Raw genomic sequence first — 23,491 nt, 5'->3', positions numbered from 1 at the left:
CAGCACCCATCAGGAGCAAGGGTGAAGTGTCTTGCTCAGGACACAACGGACATGAGGTTGGTACTAGGTGGGGATTGAACCAGGGACCCTCAGGTCGCGCACGGCCATTCTTCCACTGCGCCACGCCGTCCCTACCATAACGCTAATTGTCACGAATACAGCTGATCTTAATCAGCCACAATTTGGTTTGTTTGATTGATTGATTGATGGATTGAAACTTTTATTAGTAGATTGCACAGTACAGTACTTATTCCGTACAATTGACCACTAAATGGTAAGACCCGAATAAGTTTTTCAACTTGTTTAAGTCGGGGTCTACATTAATCAATTCATGGTAGTTCTTAAGTGTCCAACAACTCCATCCATCCATCCATCCATTTTCTACCGCTTGTCCCTTTCGGGGTGGCGGGGGGCGCTGGAGCCTATCTCAGCTGCATTCGGGCGAAAGGCGGGGTACACCCTGGACAAGTCGCCACCTCATCGCGGGCCAACACAGATAGACAGACAACATCCACACTCACATTCACACACTAGGGCCAATTTAGTGTTAATATATGAAATAGTTTACCCATAACGCTAATTGTCACGGATACAGCTGATCGTAATCAGAAAATATATGCTATAAAACATCTCCCTCTGAGCGGTTTGCGTCACTATTCCCACAATTTGGCTTGATTGATTGATTGACTGATTGATTGATTGAAACTTTTATTAATAGATTGCACAGTACAGTACATATTCTGTACAATTGATCACTAAATTGTAACACCCGAATAAGTTTTTCAACTTGTTTAAGTCGGGGTCCATGTTAATCAATTCATGGTAGTTCTTAAGTGTCCAACAACTCCATAAGTTTTCTACCGCTTGTCCCTTTCGGGGTAGCGGGGGGTGCTGGAGCCTATCTCAGCTGCATTCGGGCGGAAGGCTGTGTACACCCTGGACAAGTCACCACCTCCTCGCAGGGCCAACACAGATAGACAGACAACATTCACACTCACATTCACACACTAGGGCCAATTTAGTGTTAATATATTAAATCGTTTACCCATGACGCTAATTGTCACGAATATAGCTGATCTTAATCAGAAAATATATGCTATAAAACATCTCCCTCTGAGCGTTTTGCGTCACTATTCCCACAATTTGGCTTGATTGATTGATTGACTGATTGATTGATTGAAACTTTTATTAGTAGATTGCACAGTACAGTACATATTCCGTACAATTGATCACTAAATTGTAACACCCGAATAAGTTTTTCAACTTGTTTAAGTCGGGGTCCACGTTAATCAATTCATGGTAGTTCTTAAGTGTCCAACAACTCCATCCATTTTCTACCGCTTGTCCCTTTCGGGGTAGCGGGGGACGCTGGAGCCTATCTCAGCTGCATTCGGGCGGAAGGCTGTGTACACCCTGGACAAGTCACCACCTCATCGCAGGGCCAACACAGATAGACAGACAACATTCACACTCACATTCACACACTAGGGCCAATTTAGTGTTAATATATTAAATAGTTTACCCATGGCGCTAATTGTCACGGATACAGCTGATCTTAATCAGCCACAATTTGGTTTGTTTGATTGATTGATTGATGGATTTAAACTTTTATTAGTAGATTGCACAGTACAGTGCATATTCCGTACAATTGACCACTAAATGGTAACACCCGAATACATTTTTCAACTTGTTTAAGTCGGGGTCTACGTTAATCAATTTATGGTAGTTCTTGAGTGTCCAACAACTCCATCCATCCATCCATCCATCCATTTTCTACCGCTTGTGCCTTTCGGGGTGGCGGGGGGCGCTGGAGCCTATCTCAGCTGCATTCGAGCGGAAGGCTGGGTACACCCTGGACAAGTCGCCATCTCATCGCAGGGCCAACACAGATAGACAGACAACATTCACACCCACATTCACACACTCTGACCAATTTAGTGTTAATATATTAAATCATTTACCCATGACGCTAATTGTCACGGATACAGCTGATCATAATCAGAAAATATATGCTAGAAAACATCTCCCTCTGAGCGGTTTGCGTCACTATTCCCACAATTTGGTTTGATTGATTGATTAATTGGATTGATTTAAACTTTTATTAGTAGATTGCACAGTTCAGTACATATTCCATACAATTGACCACTAAATGGTAACACCCGAATAAGTTTTTCAACTTGTTTAAGTCAATAAACAATTCATGGTAGTTCTTAAGTGTTCAACAACTACGTTAATTTAATCCTTTACATCATTAAGAACATTTCCTAATTACTTCCTTCCCTCTTTACCTAATTTGTATGATGATAAATCAGTGGTTCTTAACCTGGGTTCGATCGAACCCTATGGGTTCGGTGAGTCGGGCTCAGGGTTTCGGCGGAGGTCAAGACACACCCGACTCATCGTGTAAATAAAAACGTCTCCCTATCGGCTTACTGCGGATACGGCAACAGCAGAAGTCACACTGATTTGCAGGTGTGTAATTTGTTGTGAGTTTATGCACTGTGTTGGTTTTGTTCTTTGAACAAGGTGATGTTCATGCACGGTTCATTTTGTGCACCAGTAAAAAAACATGGTAACACTTTAGTATGGGGAACATATTCACCATTAATTAGTTGTTTATTAACATGCAAATTAGTAACATATTGGCTCTTAACTAGTCATTATTAAGTACCGTATTTTTCGGACAATAAGTCGCAGTTTTTTTCATAGTTTGGCCGGGGGTGCGACTTATACTCAGGAGTGACTTATGTGTGAAATTATTAACACATTACCGTAAAATGTCAAATAATATTATTTAGCGATTAGGAGTGACAGATTGTTTGGTAAACGTATTGCATGTTCTATATGTTATAGTTATTTGAATGACTCTTACCATAATATGTTACGATAACATACCAGGCACGTTCTCAGTTGGTTATTTTTGCGTCATATAACGTACACTTATTCAGCCTGTTGTTCACTATTCTTTATTTATTTTAAATTGCCTTTCAAATGTCTATTCTTGGTGTTGGATTTTATCAAATAAGTTTCCCCCAAATATGCGACTTATACTCCAGTGCGACTTGTATATGTTTTTTTTTGTTCTTTATTATGCATTTTCGGCAGGTGCGACTTATACTCCAAAAAATACGGTACTTATTAATGCCTTATTCGGCATGGCCTTATTATAACCCTAACCCTCTAACCCTGGCCCTAACCCTAACCCTAACCAAATAACTCTAAATTAAGTCTTTGTTACTTAGAATATGTTCCCCATACTAAAGTGTTACCAAAAACATATAACTTTGTCTTGAATTAAAAAAAAAAAAACATTTTATTTTTACTAAAGAAGGGTTCGGTGAATGCGCATATGAAACTGGTGGGGTTTGGTACCTCCAACAAGGTTAAGAACCACTGTGATAAATACATTTTCATTAGAAATTGTCAATATTAGTGTAATACAGCAGTGTTTATTATTTAGTAATTTACTTGTGGCAGGTTGCTACCAGTTAAAAGATTAAAAATCTAAATCAAGAGACAACCTTTTACCCTGTATGATTGTATTGCTTTTTTCAGTTTACATCAAAAAGTTTTGTTGGTTTTAACATGATTCTACTGATTAAATCTATTAATTAGGGGTGCTCAAAAAATCCATTGACATCCAATTTGTGATTTGTATTTGATATAATAATTAAAAGAATAATAATAATTTTATATATATGTACTGTACATTTTTTTTTTTTTTTTTAAGAGTCCATTTTTTATTGAAAACAATAAATATTGTTAATACTGTTGCTTTTATTAAGTTTTGGTGTCCCTTAATTGTTTTAGTATTGTATTTGTACGTCCACTCCAAGTATTGTAAAGCTGGGGTTGGGTTGAAGTTTCCCTATTTTCATTTGTTTTATTAGTTTGATTAACATATTGTGATTTTTGTGAATATAATTTTTTTTTAGACCAACACTGCACATTTAAATTGTATGTCAGCAGCCAAGAGGCGCTTTTGTAACTTGTACTTGTGACCTGTTTTGAAAAGGTTATATCATAATTTATTTACCAAATAATATTTTTTGAGAACGGTGTTGAATTGATTCTGAACCAAATCGTCCCCCCCAAAAATCGGAATGTAATCGTGAGGTGCCCAAAGATTCAGACCTTTACTGTTTGTACTGTTTTTAGTGCACATACTGTATATATTAGTGGTGGGAATCTCTGGCCACCTCACAATTCGATTATGATGCAGGAGCTACGATTCGATTAAAAATCGATTGATGCATCTTTAATTTATGTATATTGATGTAGTTTTAAATTTATTTTTGTTTCTCTAAACAAGTGTTTATCACTTGCAACTTTTAAAAACAGTGCATTTGTAATAAGAAATTCCTATCACATTTATTCAATTCATGGAAATGTGTGCAAAATTGGAATATAAGTGCCCTGTAATAAAGGAGCTTGTCGGAACTTTCGATGAGGTGGTTTGCTGCAGTCAGCCAAATTTTAGAACTGTCTGCATTACTTTATTTACAAAAAAAAAAACAGTTATCGATTATTGATGTTTACTAATTGATTTTATAATTTTTTTTATGTCAGGACTGCGATGCATCTAAAAATCGAATATTTCCCCCACCTCTAATATACATGCACCACACGTGTATATATTTCTATATTTCTTGATCCTTTCGGTAATCGAGCAAGGGAGAGGTGGCAGTGAGAACACGTATGAGCCTGATGTACATTGCTTCAGGGCACCCCAGGACTGCTTTTCATTTTAAGAATATGTGCTGTGCTAGCCAATATTATTAGAGATTACCCAGATTTTTCTTTGAGAGAATTAAACCCAAAAAATTAAATTGTAAACATGGTTTAAACATCTTTTGCCAACTGGAACTTGCACCATGTTGAGAATTGCTGCCTAACACAAACAGTGATATAAACAGTGATGACTCAATATTGACATACTGAATGAACAAATAAACATCAAGAGGACGTTATTTAAAGTCAGTTCAGTTCTAGAATGATTGTTGGCCATTTAGTTGCTGACTTAGAAGATTAGAAATGTTGTCTTCAGCAAAATCCATTGTTTTCTCATTTTGAAAACAAACACGTGCTCAAGTGTGCAAGCAGAATGCAGGACGTCCTTTAATTTCCATGTGATGGCACTTTTAGTTTTCCCTGTTGCTTTTGTCAAGCTGCCAAGTTTCCTCACTGGAAAATATTTACGCTTCATCCTTTTCATTTCTTTTCTTTTTTAGGAGAATCGACAATTTGGATCCAAGATGACAGACTCCAAATATTTCACCACCACCAAGAAAGGTCAGAATATTTTTTTTTTATTGATTTGTAACTTTTAAATTATTCAGCCAGGGGTAGAAAATAAGCTATCTTTATATCCTTAGAGGCATCGCGATGCAGATGTAAACGTTCTGAATCCATTTATTAATATCAATAATTCATTTTAAAGTGTATAATGCTGGCGGGGAATGAAGCTATAACATGAAAGTGCAGCACCAACAAGATAAGCACTATAGTGAGAGAATAGCATGCATAGATACGGCGGAACCTCAATTTACGGACATAATTGGTTCTTGAACATGGTTTATAAACCGAAAAGTTTGTATAGTGAAACTGAGTTCCCCTTAAGGACCAATATAAAAATGAAATATTGGTTCTAGCCTTGACAAAAGTCCCTATTTTAGTGAAATGCACTCATAGAAGACAGTTTAATGTACAAAGGATCCTTGATTTACGAACTTAATTGGTTCTTTAACATGGTTCGTCGTTCCAAAAGTTTGTATACTGAAGCAGAGTTCCCCATAAGAATCAATGGAAACATGAATAATTGGTTGTAGCCTCGACAAAGTCCCTATTTTGGTTAAAAAAACAACACACTTTGAAGACACTATAATATATATGAATATATGTTGGGTCTGTCAAATGATTAAAATATTTAATCGCGATTAATCACATTTTGTTCATAGTTAACTCAAAACTTATCGCGATTAATCGCAGATAGATATACTTTTTCATCATTAATAAGTGTACCTTAGACAGAAAATACTTTCTTCTTACTTGGGGGGGCGCAACAGAAAATATTTGAGAAGCACTGGCTTAATGCAGGATTGCTTTTCTGCTGCTTGAGTGTAGGAAATAACTGGACATAGACTGTGGTGGTTTACTTTTGTGGAGCGATCTTTATTTAGAGTTCACAGAATGCCCAGGGCTGCCCAGGGGATCAGATTTGAATCACAATCACGATTTTGACTGCCATGATTAAATGAAGGGGATCGTCGGCTATATTAACATTTAAAAAGTAGGCTCCGCTTCATATCAAATCAAGCAAATTCACAGCCTGCGGCAGCAGGACAGCAACAGCAGTGTTTGAATATCCCCTTTTAAAGGGCAATGTTCTCCCAGGTTTCTTTCTTCTAATAGATTGTTTGAATAAGGCAAAGAGACTAAAATTGAAGTTATTCCACAAATGGAGTAAGTGCAAACATTAGTAATACCAGCGCTGGAGAGAACACCGTGCCCTACAAAGTCTGGCGCGTTTTCTTTCAATGGTCCCACTCTTCAGTGCTTTTGTCCATTCCCTCTCAAGCGGATTTGCTTGGGCTTCACGCCATCAAAACTGTAAGTTAACCATGTCTGCTTTCACGTACCTGGCACATATTCCCACCATGGAAACCAAATAAGATATTTTGTGTTTCTACTTGCAAAAATAAAAACACAGGGTGTACTTTTGTCCTTGAACAAAACAAAGTGAACAGGCAATGAGACACTCTATGCATTCCACTCTGCTTTAACATGGAAAATATCCCTTGAACAGTGGCTTGTCTTGAAGCCCTGTAAAGCAGCCTACATTATTGTGTATGGGCACAGAGCTCTATGACCAAGCCGACCAACCCCGTTTGCTGGCATTAAAAATATTTTCCCTTGTCTATTTTTTGCTCATCTCTTTGGAGTTCCACTAGCAAGACTAACGGCTAGCCATAGTGTTAAACAGAGTCTTAGGGCCCTTTTCCGTCGAGTGCCAACACTTTTCGTGTTCTGGGGAGACGTGCACCACATGCAACTGTGCGTGCGTATGAATCAAAGAAAAGCGGAAATGTTATTGTGCATTGAAGGACTCTTTCACGTGAATACTATTGTTACTCTAAATAATGCTATATTTTGGTAATTTTGTCATTTAATATACATGTTTTGCACTACAAACTCTCAAATGCATATTAGGTCAAGTGAAGGTGTCCAATTGATGATGCGCGGGTGCCCTGTGGACCATAGCTATTTTTTAAATGTTAACACTAATAATAAACAAAACATTAAGATGTGTCTTTAAATATATGGATAACGTTTATATAGTCTATTTATTAGACAATTGTATTACAAATTACGTAATGTCGAGAAAAATCTACAATATTTGATACCCACACAAAACAGTAGTCTCATAACAGTTACTTAATATAATTAATAATAGTAATATATTATTATAATTGTATTATGTTATATTGATTACGCTTGAATGTTCCATTTTACTGCAATGAGGTGGCGACTTGTCCAGGGTGTACCTCGCCTTCCGCCCAAGTGCAGTTGGGATAGGCTAAAATGGATAGATGGATGGATCTTCCATTTTAAGATGGAGAGCCCTAAAGGTTCAAAAGTATTTATTGCCATTCAATTCCCATTTGCACATAGTATAACGAAATATGTATTCAGAGCGTAGCACAATATTAACAAGTAATAAAATATAACAATAAGAAGATCTGTAAAATACAGACAGAAGCCGAACTTAATGTTCAAAAATAGAGGTAAATTCTGTACAGGTTTATGATGACAGAAGTGCAGCATAACAAAGTGCTAATCAAGACACCCGGTGAAACCTCCTATATTTTATTTATAGTAATATATACAGTATCACACATAATTGCAGGGTTAAAAAAAAATCGCAATATCCTTTTTTTTCTTTTATGTCATGCAGCCCTAGTTCCCAATGCTTTTCACTCATGGTCTGTATTCTTACTGGTTTACTGCCTCTTTCTCACTAGCCCCTTCAATGCACATTTTTACAGAAACACAAATTGTATTAATCTGTTAAATAGATTTTTTGTAATTTTCTCCTGTCCTCCAGGCAGCTTCTTCTCTTACTGATAGTCCTCATCCTGGAGTTTTGTCCAATGTTTAATGTGGTCCATTTATAATGTGTGCGGTGAAACGTTAAGACCCAACACAACCCTTTCTTCCGATAGGATAATCTTTCTTCATAAAATCTTTATTAACTGTCTTTAAATAATGACATTTATATTACAATACTAATGTTTTATGATTCAAATCATTCCTTCACATCATTTATTATGCATACAGGTGAGATCTTTGAGTTGAAGGCTGAGCTGAACAGTGATAAGAAAGAGAAAAAGAAGGAGGCAGTGAAGAAGGTTATTGCATCTATGACAGTTGGCAAGGATGTCAGGTGAGCGACGGTGATTGAAAACTTACGCACTGAAAAAGTTGAGTCTGTGGTTGCTTACAAGCATTTTGTTGCCCCCCCCCCAGTGCCCTCTTTCCCGATGTTGTGAACTGCATGCAAACAGACAACCTGGAACTGAAAAAACTGGTCTACCTCTATCTGATGAACTATGCCAAGAGTCAGCCAGACATGGCCATCATGGCTGTAAACACCTTTGTCAAGGTACATAAGTATTTTTTGTTCTGTGTAATGATGCATCCTAATCAGTCCCAACATACACCATTTGTGTGACAGGAGTTCCTTATCAGAAAACAGGCATTACATGTGTTCCCATGTGTTGCATTGTGTTTTTCTGCATCACTGTTAGAATAGAATACACCCCATTGACTATTATAACAGACTGTAATCCTGGCATATAAATTATATATAAATGAGTTAAACTCCAATTAAACCTCTGAAATGCAATAAAAATTATCTTGGGCAGTTACAGTATATATAACGTGGCAGTTATACCGGGTATATGAAAGACTTGCATGAACTCAATAAACTAAAGTCCTGCTTGTTTTTTTTCTCATTCTAGCTTTTTAGGCACTGTAAAAATATTTTTTGTCTACTGTATCAAACTCAATATTGTAATTAATTATTGACCTACTCAAGGGTGTAGTTACACAACCTCAACTATTCCAATCCAAAGTTATTTTTGACAAAAAAAAACTTCCAAAATGAAAGAAAAACATAAACTAATACAAACGTTATATCAATCATTAGATCTGAAGTTGTTAATAGATTTCAAGTGTTGAAAGGGAGAAAAAAAAAGATTGCTGATTTATGACACTTTCTTGAGCAGATCCCTTTTGTGTGTAAAATGTGTATTAGTCAGTCTTAATCTTACACATCGGTTAACATAGAAAGGAAATGATGGTTTGTAAGAACAACAACATCAAATGAACATTTAACGTCTTTAATAATAGCTTGAATCAATCTTTCTAGGATTGTGAAGACCCTAATCCTTTGATTCGAGCCCTGGCTGTTCGTACCATGGGCTGCATCCGTGTGGACAAGATCACAGAATACTTGTGTGAGCCCCTGAGAAAGTGTTTAAAGGACGAGGACCCCTATGTGAGGAAGACTGCAGCTGTGTGTGTAGCAAAACTCCATGATATCAATGCACAGCTGGTGGAGGATCAGGGCTTCTTGGATACCCTCAAAGACCTAATCTCGGATTCTAATCCCATGGTACGACTCTTAGTGGGCAACATGCTAGTCAGAGCTTGGCCTCTCCACCTCTCAGGCATATTAATACAACAGCTGGCTTCTACTTTTCATGTTTAGGTGGTTGCAAATGCAGTGGCAGCGCTGTCAGAGATTGCAGAGTCTCATCCCAACAGCAATCTATTGGACCTGAATCCTCAGACCATCAACAAGTTACTGACTGCTTTAAATGAGTGCACAGAGTGGGGTCAGATCTTTATTCTTGACTGTCTGGCCAATTACACACCTCGAGATGACCGCGAGTCTCAAAGGTAAGAGCAGCACTACAACCAAATTGTTTAATCCACTCTTCCCATCGTCATCTAATATTTTGACATTTACCAGCATCTGTGAGCGTGTCACACCACGGCTCTCCCATGCAAACTCTGCTGTGGTGTTGTCTGCTGTAAAAGTCTTGATGAAGTTCATGGAGATGTTGCCTAAAGACCTGGACTATTATGGAACCCTGCTGAAGAAGCTGGCCCCTCCTCTTGTCACTCTCCTCTCCGCAGAGCCCGAGTTGCAATATGTAGCGCTGAGAAACATCAACCTCATTGTACAGAGACGGTAAATATGTGTTACATCTTTACAATAAGTTAGTTCCGCTTCATATAACCCCGATGACATCCAAAAATTATGAATTTGGGGGTAATTTTCAGGCCTGAGATCCTGAAACATGAGATGAAAGTTTTCTTTGTGAAGTACAATGACCCCATCTATGTCAAACTGGAGAAGCTGGACATCATGATCCGCTTAGCATCACAAGCTAACATCGCCCAGGTACACAACATAACTAAAACCTTTTTTGAAACTCTTAAGGCAGAGGTTCTCAACCTTTTTGACCTCAGGTCCACAACTTTTTCACTACTGAGGTTCTTGGGACCCACTCAAATATTAACACTGAATTGGTAATCTTAATCTTGATTTTAGTCGTAATTAATAATTATATCCAATCTATTTAAAGTTACAACCTTGTCAAATGATATGAAACCATGTGTTAATCACAAAGATTATTTATTTAACACATAGACCTTAGGCTTAGGTCAGTCTGATTTAGAAAAACAAGTACTAACCAAATATACTGCATAAGAAAGTACCGGTACTCAAATAACTGACACAAAATACCTTTACATACAATTATGTTGTGCTAAACTAAACTAAAATGATGTTTCTTAACTAAACTGTCAATAAATTAAAAGTCCAAATGAAAATACAGCATCACCACTTAAGTCATATATATTGTTTAAGAAATGTTTCTATGACTTTAGCTCCAGACTTCATCTGTTTGTTTTTGAGATTGATATTACGGTACTGCCACAAGTGGTGGAAAAGTGTTACAATTTAGTACATTTGCGGCCCATACGGACCAAAGTTGAAAAACATATTTTTTGGCGGCCCTCTAGGGGGAGCGCGCGGCCCAACATTGGTTAAGAAACCCTGTCTTAAGGGTAGCTATAAGTGTTAATACATAAATGTGAGTCTAAGAGTCCTCCTGCCTTTCTGTAGGTGCTGGCTGAGCTGAAGGAATATGCCACTGAGGTGGATGTGGACTTTGTCCGTAAAGCCGTTCGAGCCATTGGACGGTGTGCCATCAAAGTAGAGGTGAGGTGATGTTCAAAGGGACCTATGATGATTTAACTTTACATTTAACACCCTTCCTAGTTGTCTAGATAATATGTATTGGATTTGCCAAGGTGTTAATTTAGCGTTAATGTTGCTCTAGTCACTTTCATAACCCGTTTTTGGAGTCTGTCTGCAAGATCTTGTATTCTGTAGGCATACCCACATTGCAAATAGAACTACCCCACCCTCTCAAAACTATCATAATTTATATTTTGAAAATGTGCACTGTTGAATATACTGTATATCTGTAAATTGCCACGTATTTGTTTCCCCTATACCAGGGGTTGGCAACCCGCGGCTCCGGAGCCGCATGCGGCTCTTTGATCACTCTGATGCGGCTCAGCAGCTTACTTGCTGAACCCCCTAATTTCCCCGTGAGACTTCCGTATTTCGATGCCTCTCGCAGAAAACTCCCGGGATTAATATTCACCGATTTTCACCCTTACAGCTATAATAAGGGCGTGCCATGATGGTACAACATTTGGCAACCTCTACAAGCTGCATTAACAGTGTGCCAGCCCAACACTTGTTGTACAATATACATCTTCTGCTTGCACACGTACGTGACAGCAAGCCATACTTGGTCAACAGCCACACAGGTTACACTGACGGTGACCATATAAAACAACTTTAACACTCTTACTAATAATGGGCCACACTTTGAACCAAAACCAAACAAGAATGACAAACACATTTCGGGAGAACATCTGCACCTTAACACAACATAAACACAACAGAACAAACACCCAGAATCCCATGCAGCCCTGACTTTTCCGGGCTACATTATACACCCCTGCTACCACCAAACCTTGCCCCCACCCCAACCCTGCTCCCTCACACATCAACCCCCCCCCCTCTCTCTGTGCGTCGGTTGAGGTGGGCGGGGTTTGGTAGCGGGGGTGTATAATGTATCCCGGAAGAGTTAGGGCTGCATGGGATTCTGGGTATTTGTCCTGTTGTGTTTATGTTGTGTTACGGTGCAGATGTTCTCCCAAAATGTGTTTGTCATTCTTGTTTGGTGTGGGTTCACAGTGTGGCGCATTATTAGTAAGAGTGTTAAAGTTTTTTTTTATACCGCCACCGTCAGTGTAACCTGTGTGGTTGTTGACCAAGTATGCCTTGCTGTCACGTATGTGTGCAAGCGGAAGCCTCATACAACTTGTGGCTGATCAGGCACGCTGGTTGTAGTGGGTGCTACATGCTGTACCATCACGACACGCATGACGCTGACAAGCGCCATTCATTTAAAACCCGCGTGCTGCACCAGCTTTCAAATTCCATATAAAGGTGTGGGCAGCGTGTCTGAGACCACTGGTTTATACATAGCACAAAGCAAAAAAAAACTTTGTATGCAGAGTTATTTCATTTAAAATTTCAAAAAAATTTTGCGGCTCCCATTGTTTTCTATAATTTGTGAAACTGGTCAAAATGGCTCTTTGAGTGGTAAAGGTTGCCGACCCCTGCCCTATACGGTCAAAAATATATTAAAATCAAATACATAATTAAAAAATATAAAATATATTACGGTCGAAAATATATATTTATTTAAAGTTCAGTTATTAAATACGTTTCATAAACTATATATACATTCACCCGGTCACAACACTAGGTACACCTGCAGACTCTCTGATTGATTCAGACTCTACATTAAAAAAGCTGCTTTTACCATCATTTATGTCTGTATGTCGCACGATGGCCTTATTATGCACAGGGAAATGCTGAGAGCGTGACCTCGCTGTGACGTCACAACTTAGCCAGACTGCAAAACCCCGCAAACAGAGGCATCCAAAACTGCGCGCAAGCTCACGCCAAAATTCATTAACCTTTTGAACTGACACTGTGGCATTGTTTAACACAAGTATCTACCATTTAAGTCAGAAAACAGAACATTAATCATAAGTCCCTTAAATGCTACATAATTTGATTATCAAACTTGATTTTAATAATGACATTATTGACATAATAAAAATTAATAATGATAGTAGATATTACTAACAGAAAGCTATCTCTCAAAGTATTGCATCAAGATGACAAAGCCATTTTCTAAAACATACCTTCAATCACCTGCCACAACATTTAGTACACTGGTGTGGAGAATTGTCAGAGCCTTTCAGTACTGGACCTTTAAGAAACAATTACAAACACTTCATATTGCGAGTATTGCGTTTGTACTTATGCACATTTGATTGTGTACAGTACGTGTACTGAAGGATGTGACCACTATGTGTACATACTGTATAACTGTCTTGATCAATAACATTCTTTTCTATCATTAGCAATCCGCAGAGCGCTGTGTAAGCACACTGCTCGACCTCATCCAGACCAAGGTCAACTATGTGGTTCAGGAGGCCATTGTTGTCATCAAGGATATCTTTCGCAAGTATCCTAACAAGTAAGTACCCCAATGGAGAGGAAATGTTAACTAGGGTGTATCTCTAAAATTCTTTGAGGATTATATTAGTTTTGCCTGGTCATGTTTTCAAAATTCATCTTTTTGTGTCAGGTTTATTTTATTTAAGTATCCAACACACTATTGTTTTGATCATCAGATTAACTCAAAAATGTTCCCACCTATCAAAAATATGATCCACCTTAAATAATTTTAAGAGGAAACCAATGCTTTATATAAACATGACATGGTATAAAAAAAAGTATTTATGAAACAGAAAGTAATGTACTCAAAGTCGGTAAGTTATATAAAAAAAACAAAAAACATGACTCATCACATGCTTTCTGTCTGGTCACGTTTCATATGTAGCATAACCGGCTTCACATGCATTAATTGACCTTTGCCTTGTCGTCACTCATCATTGGATGAAGTGACACTTGGGACCATTTATTGCAGTCCATTTTTCACGCAATTGAGATGTTAGTCATGCACGCTAGAGAGTCAGTATCCAGCACTCAACATCCTCATGCATTTGCCTTTTATGTGTGACATTAGATATGTACTGAAGGGCAGAACTGACCATGTTTTTTAAGGCTAAGCAACGTTTGTCCTTCTAGTTTGGACATAATTAGAGCACCTATTTTGTATTTAAAAGCCAATAATTATATCTCATAGTTGTATTTATTTTTTTCTTGAAATTTCAAAATGTACAGTATCTGTTCTAGATAAAGGAATGTGTTGCGCTCAGTGGTTGCATTTCATGATTTTTTTTAACGGTTTGGTGCACCTTCATTTTGTTTCCAGGTATGAGAGTGTGATTGCCACTTTGTGTGAAAATCTGGACTCACTGGATGAGCCCGAGGCACGTGCAGCCATGATTTGGATTGTGGGCGAGTACGCGGAGCGCATCGATAACGCTGATGAACTGCTGGAGAGCTTTTTGGAGGGTTTCCACGATGAAAGCACTCAGGTTGGTTTAGGAGACTGCAAGCTCAATATTCATTTTAAAGTTTATATGCAACAAGTTCTCAGTGCCATGGTTGGGTAGCAATAGACTTTATTGGATACTTACCATCTAATTACTGGCTAGTAGATTGTAGCCTTTATGGGAAAACTTAGAAGTAAGACAATTTTATTGCTATGAAATGTGTGTGAGATGATAGTTAACCTCAGACAAAGAAAATTGGTTGCATTTAATGTAAATGTTAGTGATGATTTATATGTATGCTTGTGTTCGTTTTGTGCTCAGGTGCAGTTGCAACTTTTAACCGCCATTGTTAAGTTGTTCCTAAAGAAACCAACAGAGACCCAAGAGCTGGTGCAGCAGGTGCTTAGTCTGGCAACTCAGGTAGGATTTAGAACAATTGTAAACCAATGATTAATATTGCATGTGACTGGATTGATTGACTGATGATCAGTCAATGGTTCCCAAAGTCAGCTGCGATGACTGGGGGCAAGAAAATTGGCAGAAAATTGATGAATGGAAATTACTTGTCTTTTCCCTCTCTAGGACTCTGACAATCCAGACCTTAGGGATCGTGGCTACATCTATTGGCGTCTGCTTTCTACCGATCCAGTGGCCGCTAAGGAGGTGGTTCTGGCCGAGAAGCCTCTGATCTCTGAGGAGACAGACTTGATTGAACCCACACTGCTGGAGGAGCTCATATGCCACATTGGCACTCTGGCCTCAGTCTATCACAAGCCACCCAGCGCCTTTGTGGAGGGCAGCCGTGGCGTTCAGCATAAGAGACTTCCTGGCAGTGCTGGATCGTGAGTTATTTTGTTTTTATAAATACATAGGCAGAGCACATCTAAAATGGACATTGTATCGTGACCTTGTCGGGTTCCAATGGGTGCATGACATTCTTAAAAATGAATAAATTATGTTTCTTAAGGTGCTTTTAATTTCTTAAGATTAAATAGAACAAAGCAAGGTCTAACTGTTGACAGGAGGCTGCTGCTATCGATTATTTTAGTAATCCAGTAATTGGGGGGGGAAAAAACACTTTGTAATCTCAACGCGTCTTTTACGGAAAATAGTTGAAAATAACTAAGTTTATTTTAATTACCTTTATTTTTTCCTTTAATAAATGCACATAATATTGAAATTGCAGCATCACTACATATTACTTATATTACAAAAAAGTTAAAAAGTAATACAAAATAAACTTGCTGAGGCTATAACCAGGTAATATATACTAAATAAAGAAACAAACTAAACAAAAAGACTCGAATAAAGTATGATACATTGACTGGCAATGTATTTAACAATTTAACAAAAATAGGCTACAGTTTTGAAAATATATTAATTAGAGGAGTGGCGTTTGATTTTTTGACAAACGTTACTCGTTAACATACAAACTGTAGATGCTAACGTGTTCACATGCACACGTGTTTGAATTCATTCATTATGCAAGTCAAACATATAAGATGATGTTAGCTACAAAAATAGAATTTTGCCTTTTTTTGGTTGCTTGCTGTTCTTGAATAAGCAGAATGCTTTTTGGTATTGTGCTGAATCATTGATGTTGCTATATAAATGCCAGCTCCATTTGACAGTGCAAAAAATTCACCACAATGTCAGTCTTAGATGTCAGAAGTCAGTCTTAAATGATCGCAAAACCTCTGTGTTTTCTTTGGGCACTTTGCTGTCTTTCCACCTTGTTGTTTTTAAAATTTTTGAGCCATCACTTTATCATCAGTCTGCTGTTCTCATCACACACACACACACACACACACACACACACACACACACACACACACACACACACACACACACACACACACACACACACACACACACACACACACGCACACACACACGCACACACGCGCACACACGCACACAGACACACACACGCACACACACACCCATTGTGAACTGCATCACCAATAGGTGCTCTGCTCTCATGTGTTCATGTGTCTTTGGAGCAGTCTTGTGGAAATAATGTATGCGTATTTTACTCATTAAACGAATCATCGAAGCAACAGTATACTAATTGGTGCTTATTTCTCATCAAATTAATCGGTATAATTAATGAATCTTTCCTGCTCTAATTGTGACTGTCTTTTTTTTTTTTTTTTCATTTTATTGTTTCTGCTAGCGGGGAGAGCGTGGAAAGCCCAGACACAGGTTCCGCTGCTGTCACCTCTGAGACGCCCCCTGCTGTCATCCCATCCCAGGGAGACCTTTTGGGAGATCTTCTCAATCTGGACTTGACACCTACATCCACAACTGGACCACCACCACCGTCCTCGGGCATGCAGATGGGGGCTATGGACCTTCTTGGAGGAGGACTGGATAGCCTGGTAAAGTCTTTTGACTTGTCTTTCAGTGTAATCAGTTCCATGTACTGTATTCCTGGGAGCGCTTCAGTAATGTTCCAAGTGTTAATGGTCACTGTGACACTGAAAATGTCTCTGCCGACTGTGATGCATTATCCTTTCATTTTTTTCACAATGGAATGTGTTCTTTCTTTGTTCAATGCTGCATCTGCAGATGGGGGATGAGTCCGAGCCGGTAACTACATGGAGGGGAGGGCACATATTAGAATAATTTGTGTGCTTTGATCACTTTGTCCACCTATGCATTACTCCATGTATAATCTTCTACAGTGGGTACGGAAAGTATTCAGACCCCTTAAAATGTTTGTCTTTTTTTCATTGCAGCCATTTGCTAAAATACTTTACATTACATTTTATTTCTTATTTATGTACACTCAGCACCCCATTTTGACAGACAAAAACAAATATAGAAATGTTTGCAAATTTATAAAAGAAAAAAGAAAAAACACTGAAATATTACCTGGTCATAAGTAGATATGTCCGATAATGGCTTTTTTTTGCCTATATCCGATATTCCGATTTTGTCCAACTCTTAATTACCTATTCCGATATCAACCGATACCGATATATACGGTCGTGGAATTAACACATTATTATGCTTAATTTTGTTGTGATGCCCCGCTGGATGCATTAAACAATGTAACAAGGTTTTCCAAAATAAGAGAACAACTTCAACTCAAGTTATGGAAAAAAGTACCAACATGGCACTGCCATATTTATTATTGAAGTCACAAAGTGCATTATTTTTTTTAACATGCCTCAAAACAGCAGCTTGGAATTTGGGACATGTTCTCCCTGAGATAATCCTGATACCCACTATAACTATGGGAAATACTATATTTTGACTTTCACAAAGTGCATTATTTTTTATTTTTTTTAAGCATGCCTCAAAACAACAGCTACAAAAACAATGAGGCACACAGCTTCAGTCCAGAGTATACTAGAGTAATAAAGTAAACAATAACATAGTCATCCTTTAGTGCAAGACTGCCTGGCATACTGTATAACAGGAAATTATTAACTGGGCTCAATCTGCCCTGCTCTAACGTATTTGTATGAGTATCAAAAATGTGCTGCAAGCTAGTGGTGAGTGCTTGAAGTGGCCTACCAGTCAGTCAGAGCTTCTGAAATGCTCCGTTGAGACAGGGCACCGCCGTTCACTGCAAGCTGCAAAGTGTGCGCCATGTAGGGCAGACTAGCCACACCAAACTCCACCGTAGGTTTTGCCATATTGCGTGGGCTTTCGCCTTGGGGTGGTTTTTGTTGTATTTTTGTTTTTTCTCGGCGGAGTCTTTAAGCGACAACTGTGTGGTACTACTTTTTTTCGGTGTTTGCTTTTCATCCATCTTCCGCTTGTATTCATCGTGTATCTCCTTATGATTCTTGAAGAGGTGGGAGATCAAATTGCTCGTATTAAAGGAAGACGTCTTGGTTCCTCCTCGCATAACCAACTTTTTGCAGTCATTGCAAATTGCTAGTTTTTTATCCGTCAGACACACTTTAAAATAATCCCAAACCATAGACATGGTGTCGTTAGTCAGTCACCGAGCGAGCCCGCTTGTTAGCCACGGCTACAGCACCGGCAACAACACACTCTTGTTGTTGTTATGCTCCGCTCGCGGCGGTTTGATGAGGTCATCAAGCGTCGCCAGTAAACATATCATGCTGCAGTCGTCAACTCCTGTGTTGTGTTTGGGAGAGTGGAGAGGGGAGGGTCTGCTGACTGGGAGACGCATCTGCTCTGTACTTCCCCCTCGTCCGTGTTTTACCGGATATGTACCGCTCAGTGCAGCGGCGTTTTAAAAAGTCATTAATTTTACTTTTTGAAACCGATACCGATAATTTCCGATATTACATTTTAAAGCATTTATTATCGAACATCTCTAGTCATAAGTAGTCAGAACCTTTGATCAGTATTGAGTAGAAGCACAGTTTCGAACTAGTAAAATAAAGCCATGAGTCTTCTTTTGGATCCTCTCCAGTTCTGTCAGGTTGGCTGGTGAACGTTGGTGGACAGCCATTTTCAGGTCTCTCCAGATATGCTCAATTGGGTTTAGGTCTGGGCTCTGGCTGGGACCAGTCAGAAATGGTCGCAGAGTTGTTCCGAAGCAACTCCTTTGTTATTTTAGTTATGTGCCTAAGGTCATTGTTTTGTTGAAGGTGAACTTTTGGCCTAGTCTGAGGTCCTGAGCACTCTGAAAGAGATGTTTTTCCAGGAAATCTCTGTATTTGGCCACATTCATCTTTCCTTCAATTGCAATCAGTTGCCCTGTCCCTGCAGCTGAAAAACACCCCCATTGCATGATGCTACCATCACCATGTTTAAGTGTTGGGATTGTATTGGGCAGTTGAGCAGTGCCTGTTTTTTTCCACATATACAGCTTAGAATTGAAGCCAAAAAGTTCAATCTTGGTCTCATCAGACCAGAGAATCTTATTTCTGATAGTCTGGGAGTCCGACCTGTGTTTTTTGGCAAACTATGCTTCCACTGAGGAGAGGCTTCTGTCGGGCCACTCTGCCATAAAGCCTTCACTGCTGCAGGGCTGCAGTGGATTTGCGGAACTTTCTCCCATCTCCCTACTGCATCTCTGGAGCTCAGCCACAGAGATCTTTGGGTTCTTTTTTTACCTCTCCCACGATTGCTCAGTGTGGCTGGATGGCCAGGTCAAAGAAGAGTTGTGGTCATCCCAAACTTCTTCCATTTAAGGATTATGGAGGCCACTGTGCTCTTAGGAACCTTGAGTGCTGCAGAAATTATTTTGTAACCCTGGCCAGATCTGTGCCTTGCCACAATTCTGTCTCTGAGCTCCTTGGGCAGTTCCTTTGACCTCATGATTTTCATTTGCTCTGACATGCAATGTGAGGTGTGACAGGTGTATGCCTTTCATAATTAAGTCCAATCAGTAAAATGAAACACAGCTGGACTCCAATGAAAGAGCAGAACCATCTTAAGGAGGATCAGAAGAAATGGACAGCATGTGAGTTAAATATGAGTGTCACAGCAAAGTGTTTAAATACCTACCGTCATGTGCTATTTCAGTTTTTTTTTTTTTTTTATAATTTTGCAAACATTTCTGCAGTCCTGTTTTTTTCTGTCAAGATGGGTTTCTGAGTGTACATTAATAAGAAATACAATGAACTGTTTTCATTTTGGCAAATGCTTGCAATATAACAAAGAGTGAAGCATTTAAAGGGGTCTGAATACTTTCCGTACCCTTTACTGAGATATTGACAGTGTATTTGGAGTCCCAGCTCTTGACTTACCTACGGGTTCTTCGATGTCTTCCATCTTTCAATCAGCCGCCCATTCCCCAGCGGACGGACACCCCTCAGTCACCACAGCCCACCCATCAGTCCCCATCGCCCCCAAATTACAGCCCCACAGAGGTTGGTCCAGGGGACTTCACTGGCACCAGATAGAAAGCCCTCTTGTCCCCTGCTGTACCACTGTGAACTCTAGATACCTCAACTCCGCTGAACTGGGCCTTTGTTAATGTTTCCACAGTCAGTGTAGTTACTAGTAAAATGTGTATTAATGTGATGTACCACCCCTTCACACAGTAGGTTTCCATTGTTGTGGTTTGGTATTATTAATTATTTTTATGCTGGTTTTGTTGACATTTCATCTCAATGATGCACAAACCCTTCGTGTGGCAAGCAAAAGGTTAAATCTAATCCTCCTAGTTCCCATGCTTGCAGCTGCTCCCTCATCATCCACCCTCCTCAAAACAGCAGATAATCCCTTTATGTTGCAAAAATGAATTACCACAACTTTTGTCTTACCACTTTCCAGCTTGGTGGAGACCTTGGAGGAAGCCCTGCTGTAAGTTGTTGTGATTCCTCTCAGGCGTTGATCACTCCATGTAGCTTTGAATGGATTAATTGAATTTGTTGTTTTGTGATACACAGATGACGTCTGGGTTTGGTGCTCCGCCTGCTGCAGTGCAGCCTTCTTTCTCTGCCCCTGTAAGTGGGGGTCTGGATGACTTGTTTGACCTTGGAGTTGGAGTTGGTATGCCAATGGGATCTTTTGTACCCCCTAAAACTGTGAGTATGAGAGGATATGCACTAATGTGGAAACATTGATGGACCTTGTTTGCAATAAAATTTTGTTTTTTTGTTTAGGTTTGGCTTCCAGCTATGAAGGCAAAGGGTCTGGAGATATCAGGCACTTTTGGCCGCCGGGCTGGGGTCATTCAAATGGAGATGACCCTCACAAACAAAGCAATGAGTGTTATGACTGATTTTGCTATTCAATTTAACAGAAACAGGTAACACCTTGTTTAAAAGAAGTGTGCGGAGATATCAGTGAATCCACACATTTCTGTCTCTTATGCTGATTTTCAACTGATTTCTTTAGTTTCGGTTTGGCTCCAGCTGGTCCTCTCCAAGTTCTTACTCCAGTCAGCCCAAACCAGAGTATAGAAGCGGTCCTTCCTCTCAGTAATGTGGGACCTGTCATGAAGATGGAGCCCCTCAATAACCTGCAGGTAACACCTTCTAAATGGTTACTTCTACTGAAGTTGGCTGAACACTTGCCATGTCTGCTGCCACATCCTGTTTTGCATTGATGATATAAATTTCTCACCATCAAAAATGTCAAACACTTATGTTATCTTTTTCCCTTTCCCCCAAAATATCTATCACATCAAAATATCTAAGTGGGATCTGAGCCGAGGATGTCGTTGTGGCTTGTGCAGCCCTTTGAGACACTTGTGATTAAGGGCTATATAAATACATTTTGATTGATTGATAAATCAAATGATGTCAAATTATATTTTTTTTAAATCAGACAAATCACACTTTTGAATTTGGATTTATAATGTGAGCAGGGCTGTTGTTTATCTGTGTTGGCCCTGCGATGAGGTGGCGACTTGTCCAGGGTGTATCCCACCTTCCGCCCGAATGCAGCTGGGATTGGCCCTCGGCACCCCCGCGAGCCCGAGACGGACAAGCGGTAGAAAATGGATGGATGGATGTGATTAATCGCAGTAAATTACTTTCTAACATAATTAAAATTAACCTAAAAAAAGTAGGGGTCTTATATAATTATCAGACCGATAATTATCGGATTGATATTATAAACCAGACTATAAGCCGCAGATATATACGTTGTGATATTAGTTATTTTCACAAAAATATTTTGTAAATATTTATTTACATACCTTGTTTTCAAACTGTGTCTGTAACACGGCAGTAAACGGCTGATCAAACAAAACAGACGTCATCGTCATGGACCCACTCGCTCTGGAAGCTAGCTCTCCAATCAGCTAAATAGATAACTCCACTTAGGGCTGGGCGATATGGCCTTTTATTAATATCTCAATATTTTTAGGCCATGTCACAATACACGATATATATCTCGATATTTTGCTTTAGCCTTGAATTAACACTTGATGCATATAATCACACCAGTATGATGATTCTATTTGTCTACATTAAAACACTCTTGTTCATACTGCATTGATATATGCTCATTTTAAACTTTCATGCAGAGAGGGAAATCACAACTAAGTCAATTTACCAAAACTGTATTTATTAAACAGTTATTAAGCAGTGGTACAAACATTCATGTCATTTCAAAACAGAAAGTGCAAGATTGTCAGAGACATTTTAAAACAAGCTATGAGTGCACTTTTGTGCATGATGTCACTAAGATGACATATCAAAACAACACTAAATTAAAGTGCACTTTTTGTAAGGAACGCCACTACAATAGTTAAAAACAAACATAAAAGTGCACTTTTGTGCATGATGTCACACAAGATATTTCAATAAGTGTCACATAAAAATGAGCTGCATATCAAATAGTATATGTCCTTCGCTATGTGGTAGGTTCCTGCGGACGTTATCTCCTTCTGTTGTTGATTTTTTTTTTCATACGGTGTTGATGTGGAAATAGTTGCTTCGGCATTTTGTTGGTGTGGCACCGAACAGAGATGTTGACATGCACAGTTTGAAGCACTCTTCATTCTCTAGCGGGTGACTTTTCAAATGATGCTACACATTAGCAGTGCTGCTACTTTTTGTAGCAACGCTTTTGCCGCATAAATGTTCAACATATTCCCGCTTGAAGCCAAACCACCGCCAGACGATGGACCCCGTGCTGTTTTTCTTGGGAATTAATTCTTCCTCCATTTGTTACCAGATTTGCACCTTCTCTCTCTCGTATTACCACTCGCACCACACCGTTAGCATCACAGCTAACGTTACCATGTCGCTACCTCTCTGCTCCGCGGGAGCGTGTGACGTTGCTCACGTAACGTATGTAAGAAGGTGCGCTTGTTTTAAATCTCTGTGAGAAGGAGGGACAAGAAAGAGTGAGAAACGCATGTAGTGTAATGCCCGCAACTAAAAGCAACTGCGTGAGAACGTATACTCGAATATCACGATCTAGTCATTTTCTATATCGCACAGAGACAAACCTGCGATATATCGAGTAT

General features: G+C 39.1%; 1 protein-coding gene across 4 annotated transcripts in view; it reads left to right on the top strand.

Annotated features, from left to right (window-relative positions):
- Positions 1-23,491, top strand: part of ap1b1 (adaptor related protein complex 1 subunit beta 1) — a 42,537-nt gene that overhangs the window by 2,345 nt on the left and 16,701 nt on the right. For 2 of the 4 annotated variants that reach the window (XM_061986336.1, XM_061986335.2), the window contains exons 2-20: positions 5,232-5,292; positions 8,338-8,443; positions 8,527-8,662; positions 9,431-9,676; positions 9,773-9,963; positions 10,037-10,258; positions 10,351-10,471; positions 11,198-11,293; positions 13,591-13,706; positions 14,508-14,673; positions 14,953-15,051; positions 15,214-15,473; positions 16,808-17,012; positions 17,203-17,223; positions 20,349-20,435; positions 20,842-20,871; positions 20,958-21,095; positions 21,174-21,319; positions 21,409-21,538. In XM_061986336.1, coding sequence (XP_061842320.1) covers positions 5,256-5,292; positions 8,338-8,443; positions 8,527-8,662; positions 9,431-9,676; positions 9,773-9,963; positions 10,037-10,258; positions 10,351-10,471; positions 11,198-11,293; positions 13,591-13,706; positions 14,508-14,673; positions 14,953-15,051; positions 15,214-15,473; positions 16,808-17,012; positions 17,203-17,223; positions 20,349-20,435; positions 20,842-20,871; positions 20,958-21,095; positions 21,174-21,319; positions 21,409-21,538 — 2,553 coding nt within the window. In that variant the 5' untranslated portion in view covers positions 5,232-5,255. The remainder of the gene's footprint in view (positions 1-5,231; positions 5,293-8,337; positions 8,444-8,526; positions 8,663-9,430; positions 9,677-9,772; positions 9,964-10,036; positions 10,259-10,350; positions 10,472-11,197; positions 11,294-13,590; positions 13,707-14,507; positions 14,674-14,952; positions 15,052-15,213; positions 15,474-16,807; positions 17,013-17,202; positions 17,224-20,348; positions 20,436-20,841; positions 20,872-20,957; positions 21,096-21,173; positions 21,320-21,408; positions 21,539-23,491) is intronic. The other 2 variants (XM_061986337.1, XM_061986338.1) reach the window with 2 other exon arrangements.

Source organism: Nerophis lumbriciformis, linkage group LG12 (assembly GCF_033978685.3).
Source record: "Nerophis lumbriciformis linkage group LG12, RoL_Nlum_v2.1, whole genome shotgun sequence".
Lineage (NCBI taxonomy): Eukaryota > Metazoa > Chordata > Actinopteri > Syngnathiformes > Syngnathidae > Nerophis > Nerophis lumbriciformis.
Note: the sequence above shows the minus strand (reverse complement) of the source record. Positions and strands in the feature narration are given on the sequence as shown.